Source organism: Heliconius melpomene, chromosome 10, assembly GCF_056956725.1.
Source record: "Heliconius melpomene rosina isolate 202511_hmr_F chromosome 10, ASM5695672v1, whole genome shotgun sequence".
Taxonomy (NCBI): Eukaryota; Metazoa; Arthropoda; class Insecta; order Lepidoptera; family Nymphalidae; genus Heliconius; species Heliconius melpomene.
In genome coordinates this window covers 6,604,334-6,612,679 of record NC_140398.1, presented here as the reverse complement: position 1 = coordinate 6,612,679, position 8,346 = coordinate 6,604,334, and the positions used below count along the sequence as shown (strand labels likewise).

General features: G+C 29.1%; 1 protein-coding gene across 3 annotated transcripts; it reads left to right on the top strand.

The window, feature by feature from the left end:
• Positions 1 to 881: 881 nt before the first annotated feature.
• Positions 882 to 7,876, top strand: LOC146535344 (uncharacterized). 3 transcript variants are annotated; one of them, XM_085191820.1, is made up of 7 exons: positions 882 to 1,007; positions 1,326 to 1,405; positions 2,474 to 2,625; positions 3,205 to 3,351; positions 3,695 to 3,779; positions 4,001 to 4,200; positions 4,465 to 7,876. In XM_085191820.1, exons 2-7 carry the CDS (start codon positions 1,366 to 1,368, stop codon positions 4,600 to 4,602), a joined length of 762 nt encoding a protein of 253 aa, XP_085047946.1. In that variant the 5' UTR covers positions 882 to 1,007; positions 1,326 to 1,365; the 3' UTR covers positions 4,603 to 7,876. The 3 variants fall into 3 exon arrangements, with proteins under 3 accessions (XP_085047946.1, XP_085047947.1, XP_085047948.1); XM_085191821.1 differs by having other exon boundaries at positions 968 to 1,007; positions 1,326 to 1,418; XM_085191822.1 differs by lacking the exons at positions 882 to 1,007; positions 1,326 to 1,405 and adding an exon at positions 1,464 to 1,611.
• Positions 7,877 to 8,346: the final 470 nt, after the last annotated feature.

Genomic DNA, 8,346 nt, shown 5'->3' with positions numbered 1-8,346 from the left:
CGTCTGTTATGTACCAAGCGTCTGTAGCCAAATAAATAAAAAAAAACTTCTAATTTAGTTTGTTAGTACAAACAAAATTAAGCATGAACACTAGTTAAAAAAAAAATTATTCCGAATAAAGTATAAACTTATTTTTTATTAAAAATAGTTTTTTAAAGACAATAACACATATTTTGTAGTCACAAGGAACGACGATATAGCCACAAATTGCATCTTGATTTGCAAATTGGTCGCTGAGATAAAATAGGGAGGTAAATTCTCAAAATGTTATATAGGTACGTACTTATAGTATATAATTTTTATAGTTCACTTATTTATTCTACAAATTGTAAAAAAGTTAGAATCTAGTGTTGTGTCACTACATATTCTGCTTACAGTCGTATATTTTTTATTATAGTAATTATATTATAAACAATTAATAAAGTTAGTTTTTATAAAAGTAAAAAAATACCGAAGTATAAGTCTAATGTGGTTTTTACGATGAGTCAGATCTTTTATAAAAGCTGCCTCTCAACTCTCTAGTGTCCGGCGCATGCGTCAAATACCACCCTTATAAAACGCAGTGATGTACTTGCAAGTCATAATTAAAGATATAAAAACATTGTAGCAGTACTTAGTAAACAAAAATAAAGCTTTAATGCGACCTTCTTTCTTCATTTCAGCTTAATGGATTTTTGGAAATAAATATAAAACCGTAAAAAGTAAAATGTAGCTAATTGACCAAAATATATTATGTGTAATTAACTGTCATCTTTCAATACTAAACCATGAATATTCTTGTTCAAAATAACAAAAAACGGATTAACATTGAAACGGTTAAATAAAAAACGGATTAATACTAAATAAAATATAAGTTGGCATAAACAATCGATAGTTGCGCACATCACTAGTCTGCGTTCCCTCTCTGCGCCGCGCCGGTCCCCGTACGTCACTCGCCCTACATCACTAGCGCGCTCTAAAATATACCTTCGAAGCATAACCTACAAAATATTACAACACAATTTCACGTAAGTTTTACCTTTAATTTACTTATTTATCATTTATTTTCAATAATTATTATTATCTACATATTCTTTTCTCTATGTATATTGTAAAAATATTGAATATTCTTCATATATGTCAAAACTATCTAGTAAGCAATAATGCGAAACAGAGCGTTAAACGGTGCATTCAGAATGTTATATTTTGTTTTTTTTTTATATGCCATAGACTACTATAGTATTAGTTATAAAATGTAAAAGATAAAAATATTTAAATAAGAATAGAACATTTTTATCTTACTTTAAGTCTTAGTTTTAGTCCTGGTTATTTTCTTATTTTTTCAGGTGTCGAAGTAGCGAACGAGAGAGCGAATAAATAATAATAATGGCAATTAATAATTGGTGGCGAGAACCGGATTTGGGAGGTGAAATTTTATTGTATGTCGTTTTTGCTTGTTACAAACGTCAAATGTTTTATGTCAGTTATGTTAGAGAAATATTTTTATATATGCCATTTGTATTTGCGGTACCCTCTTTAGCTGACACTTCACTACAATATGTTATTAACAGTTTATTAAAAATAAATGCATCAAATTAGTCTAAAGAAAATTGTGTATTAATAGTCACAAAAGTAATGTCTAGTTTTTTTTTAAAAATAAAAACGGTATATTGTGCTGAAGCTATTTATTGCACTAGCAATTAAAAGCCATTATGTTTATGCATTTTAATTTTTAATTTATAAAATTTATATGATATGTAAAGTATTTATTTATAACATTTAAAAGTATATCAAATTATCAATTATTGCAAGCTATATATCCTATAACCTATTCCACAGATACATTTAAAAAGACTATAGACATATAGTCATCATATGATGTTTATATAATTATGCATTATAAGCTTATCTCTAAATTTATCTGCCTGAACATAAAAAAAATATTTTCATAAGGATATACACACAATGTATATTAATGTGTCATGATGGACTCTTCTTTAATGTGTTGTCTCCTAATCCATGCCACAGCCCACACACCATAAGTCATTAATTCTGGATATATATATTTTTATTTAGTTTATATATAGCATGTTTTAATGTATACTAGTATATAAAAAATGAATAGTAGTGTAATACATTAATTTTACAATTATTAAGAAAATTTAAAAATCACTACTATTACTAATAGGCTAGATCCACACTATCAATTGAATTAATTTCTAAATAATTCTACTATGTAGCATATAACTAAAATTCACTTAAAATTTATATAGATTACAGTATGATTGATGTGTCGTGGCCATCATGAAATTGTCTGGATGTGTCTTTAAAGAGTTGTATTTAAGATTTATTTGACTTTTAATTCTATTCTTTATTAAACAACATTGCACAAACGTTCAAAAAGCCTAACGTAAGCGCCACGACTCATCGACCGTACTATAGGTTTATTACACACTATCAACACAAAAACCATTAACTAATATAAAACAAACAGGCGAGCGCGAGGGCTGCGCGGCGTCGCGTATGTGGCGCAACGCGTGCAATACTTTAGTAGCTCCCGCCGCTGATGATGCATGGCAACAGATCGTGGAAGCCTCGCCACCTGATTCAGTTTGGCATTCACTGAGGAATTGTGTGGCTTATCAGGTAAAATTTTTTGTCCAACTTTCATTTTAAAATTAATTGAATTCTGATTGTACAAGAATTGGTTGTGGGTTTCATTCCTACAGGCCTAGTGTAGAGTTAAGTGGAGCCAGATATCCAATGTTTTGGAAATAAGCTGAACATAGATATAAATAAAAATACATTCATAGCTAATGATTTTATATTTTTTTAATGGCAATCTATATTAGGTGTAAGACCTTTTATTGACTACCAACAAAAAATCATTTATATAATTTTATAATTGAAACCAATATTTAAAAAAAGTCTTATATGGTTTTATAGGTAGAGACCAGTAGTAGCGCAGCGACACAAGCGAGTGACTGTAAAGGCCACAGGTTGTGGGTCTGATTCCCACTCAAGGAAATGAAACATTTAATAGTTTAATTTCTTCGCTCTAATCTGAACGCAGCGTTGAGCTTCGCGCCCGACACGCAATGCCTCCAGAATTAGGCAGAAAGTGGGGAGCGGAGTGTCTTATTACAAGACTCCCTCTCTGCCTACCCTGCTAAATTCGGGATACAGCCTAAAGCTGGAAAACAAATCTGTTTGATACTTTGACAGGCTGGCGTTTGGCATAACCTTCAATTAAAGGGTATTGCAGATGTAATGCAACCTGCGGCGTTTAAATTGGCTATTGTGCTAAGACACACACCATCTGAACTGACTGTTAGACTGTTAGCCGATTTACTTCATTTACATCCACAGTCAGTAAGTATGTTTTTATATGAAGAGACATTCACTTTTTAGTTACTATTTTTGTAATTTTTTAAATATATAATTATTTTAACAAAATTATGTGACATGATTTTAATTATGAATTTATACACAGAATATTAAAATTAATTTTTATAATAGTTCCATCCGCGCTTGAAATACAAGGACAGAAATAATTAATTTTATTTTTGACGAAACATGCATAATTTGTTACTGTAAATATGGGTATTTCATCTATATCACTATTATACAAGATTTTTTACTTGTTATTTTATCTACTACTATCTATATTTTTGAAAAAAAATTCTATAACATTAATATATATTTTCAAATGTAGCAAGATTTAACAGCGTACGTTCTGGCTCTGCTCACTGACGATGAGGCGTGGTGCGGCAGTTGCGGGTCCAGTGCGGGGATGCCAGGTAATATAAATACATTATTTTTTTATCATTTTTTAAATTACCCCATGTTATTTTTATATGCGGTTGTTTTATTTTGTTTGAAAGGAGACATCATCTGAAAAAATGAAAAAGTGTTCAGCTGTTAGATAATTTTACTAGTTTTATGTATCAGGACTTTTCAACATTTTCAATGTAATTAATTTTATGATAAATCCTACACAGCGATTATAATTCGTCTCCAGGTATATCTGGTGATGGTGGGGAACCCAGTGGCTGTGCAGGTGGTGGTGGTGGCGCACCGCTCCGCGACTTACAGCTGTTCGGCGACTGTGAGCTGGCCGTGATGGCCGCCTCGCGTGAGGAGTACGACGCGCACGCCAAGCTCGTGCGCGCAGAGTACGCCAACATGACCAATAATAATTATGTCGAATTGAGGATTAAGGTGAGACACATTTAGAGTTACCGCGTATTCAGCAAAATTAAATGGGAAAAGGATTTTTAAAATCATAGGTTGATTGAAGTGATTAAGAATTTTTGGACCTACCTAGTCTTTTTCTTTAATTAATCTTTCTAAAGTAAACTATGTCTAACTTCAGAGCATCTTGAGCTACATATTTAACATTTTGGAAAGGTTGAAAAAATGTACGGACCAAATATCTGTAGACGTTAAGTAAAAAAATATATTAAAAAATCAAAATATCAACAGGTATTAAATCAATTCGCGGCCATCCCCAAATTATATCACACAGAAGAATTTTCCTGTTTCGAAGCTGCTGCAAGAGAGAATATTGAAAGGGAAATATGTACACTCCGCGAACACCTCCTCACTGGACAGCATGAATAGCGCCAGTTCATATACGACTCTGACGACTAATTGTATCAGTTTATTTATTGAATTATATTTTTATTTTTGTTTATTATTAGGAAGTTGTAGGTATGTGTGGTTATGGCCTTAGGTTAGTGTTGAGCGAGTGCGGGCGATTAGAGAGTTGCGTTCAATGGGGGTGTGGTGACTCAACTTTAACTATCATTGATAGCTACATTTCGGTTGATTAGTCAAAATTAATAGAAACGGCGAGAGTGTGTTATGTACGAAAGCATTGTCATTGCATACTGATAGGAAATTTTCTATTAATTTGGTTTGATGTTAGCGAGAGTGTGTTTTGTACAACAGTTATGATAGGTAAAACGGGGTGGATCGACACAAAACCAAGTTTTTATACCGTAATGTCCAATGATTTTCGTTAGTAAATCTACTATTTTATTCCTTTTTTGTTAAAATGGTAAAATAATATATAAAATAGAAATTAGAACACTGTTTTAAATGGTATAGACATAAAATCGAAGTAATGATTTAAAGCATACGATATTTTAACCTCATCAGTTATAATGTAGTTTAAATGTGTAATTGTTAAATTTAACGTAAGCTATATAGTAACCACGCATACCTACTTGTATGATATCTCAATGCGCAAATCAAAGCAATCAGCAACTAAAACTAAAAATATAATTTAACTATAAATATTATTTACAACTATACTATTTTAATACTATGTTTAAAATATGGTCGAAATGACTTAATATTTTAAGCTTCACGCTCTATCCCGTATAATGAATGGTACGCAGAGGAAACCTGGGAACCTAGTGTTAAAACACTCCGTCTCCCACGCAGCGCACAAAAGAGTGGAGAAATGTGTATTTTTAACAGCAAAAGAAAACGAAAATACTTTATGCCTACGATGGGGAATTGAATCCAGAACCATCGCGTTTACAGTCAAATAAACTATAAAAACGTAAATTTATAAATATTTAATGATTTGTTTATTGAGATATCTAATAGTAATACTCGTATTTATATATACAAAATATTGCTGAGTTTTTGGGTTCGATTAGACATGATTAGGATTAAAATAAATAAAACTGATATAATATTTTAAACTTTTTAAAAAATTATAAAAATATGTGGGTTTTTTAAATATATTAAAACTTAATGAAAAAGTATATAAGTTAATATTAAATATGACTTAATAAAATATACACATATTTAAAAATGCCTCTCACTTTCCTTAAAGTTAAATCATAAATATAGATTTATAATACTTTCTAAATAGAATTAAATATTTTAAATGTTTAATATTCATCTAATCTACCATCATGTCTAAGAAAATTCCTCTCACCTTTAAAAGACAAATTATAAATATGAGCTATTACAATAATATTATAATAATTATTTATTAAAAGTGAAAATTTATTTAAAATATTTATTGAAAACTCAGTCGTCGGAGTTGTATTACTAAATGGACTTGTCTGCTATTTGCAGCAGCTTGTGATAATTAATAGTGAAGTGTAGTTCTTAGTTTATATTATATTATTAGAATTAATTAATATAACATAATATTTAGATTTAATTGATCAAATGGTATGATTGACGGAAATTTTATGGTTTTTAGTATAAAAATTAGACTTGCAATGAATAAGTATCTGGCTATTATTCGGTCAATTCAGCTGTTTCTCTCCATAAAATTCGGCCATATACCGAATATTCAGTTTATACGGCCGTATACCGCATATCTACATATTTTTTCGGCTAAATACTTAAATAATAAAAATATTTTGTTGTATTGATTTAGTTGGTAAAAAAGATAAATTATTATTTGATTTTATAATAATAGTTTTATTTTCTAAACATATTTTCTTAAATTTGGGTGGAAAGTGGAGAGGGGTCGGAAAGTTTTACCAATAGCTTGTAATCCGTATTTTAATTTTTGCGGATAATTTTTTTTGGTGCATGACCAAATATATTATACTTTGCAAATGTAATAAAAATGATAGTGTGATTCTATTTGTTGTTTGTTTTTTTTTTCATATTTATAATAAATACTTTTACTTCAGTATGTTAATAGATGGATACATAACATGAAGAGTTTAATTTTACTTTATAAGATTTATATTTCATATTTAACGCGTAAATGTTTTTGCTAGTAAAGCTAGATGTTCGCAAAGCAGACTTATAACAGTGTATCAAATAGCTAGTGATAATTAATGTATTAATGAACGATGAAGTATATCAAATAATTAACGATTAATCGTTCATTAGATATCGACTTTTAATTGTTATATTCAATAAATATTGAGTATAACGATTATTGATTGATTATAAAGCTTAATGGTTGATTATATCGAATGATAGTTGATTATAATGATAAATAAATGAAATTATTGAATTTAAATCTGGAGTTAGTCTCTTTTTACTGTTATAATTTAGGTATATCGAACAATTCACGTCAAATACATTAATAAATGTTATAAATTAATTATTTTTATGAACACTGTAAAGGTTTTGATTACTTTGATTAGACAAAGCAAAATGTAATCCTGGAGAAAAAATCCTAGTATGAAAAAGTGTATAACATTTAAGTAATTTTAATTATTTTTATTGATGGCGAATTAGAGAGCTAGATAGATTTTATTATACTTTAACTGTATTTCAAAGTGTCAGATCTCAACAAATAATATTCTATATTAATATCCTATTATGTGTAGAATGTTTATTTCTATTATAATAATTATACAATGAATATTCGGTTTTAAATAAAAATTATATTTATAAATAACAACTTTTATCGCTAGTGTAGCTTTGCAATTTTAAAAATGTTTTAAATGTAAATTAGTGTCATGTTTGATATTTTAGAATATGTAGATTAACTCTATGTATTGTATTTTTCTTTTTTTTGCCTTCTTAATTGTTCGTAGTGTAAAATATGATGATCTATAGATTTTAAATGAGTTTTTCTTGATAATTTCCGTCTTAGTTCGCCTTTACACAATTTATTTATATTTAAAAAATAGTTTAAATATTCTTATCTTTGCCTCGTACATAACTCATGTTTAAAAGTTAATATGAACAAAAAAAATATCTAGTTTTTTCTATATCTTATTTTGAGATTATAGTTTTAAAAATACATATTATAAACAGTATAAAAATATTTTGTTTATAAAAGATTAATGTGTACAATTTTCAAACTTAAAATTAAATTTATTAGAACATTTTGATTTTAAGCATGAAAATCTGTAAGTTGTTCTGCTATTAATGTGAAAATAAAAAAATATTTTCTTTACATGTTATTTTTTTGTTTCCAAAAGTATATTTATGGTAAATTGAATATATATCGAAGTCAGCTGTCATCAGGTTTGGTAAACTCCAAATCCTCGCTAAGGAAAACAGATATATTCCTAGAATGAGCCGCGCGACTATTGAAATACCGAAACGTCCTAATTCCAATAGAGAGGACAGTTCGAAACCTATCACCTAGGATTCCTCATTAAATCTTTGAAGTCTCAATCCCGTCATACCAGAGGGCAAGATACAGGCAGCTCATTCTACAAGAATCCAGGGCAGTACGCGGGACAATTAGAAAATCGTTGGCGGTAGTTTGATATTGATATAATAATTAAGTATATCAATTGACAGACAAATGCCCCTTAATCTACCCGTGAGCGTGACCACAGACTACTGCAAAATTAATCCGTTTATTTTACTTAAAATGTAAAAAAATCCCGCTTTTCAACAAGAGAAAATATTGCAACG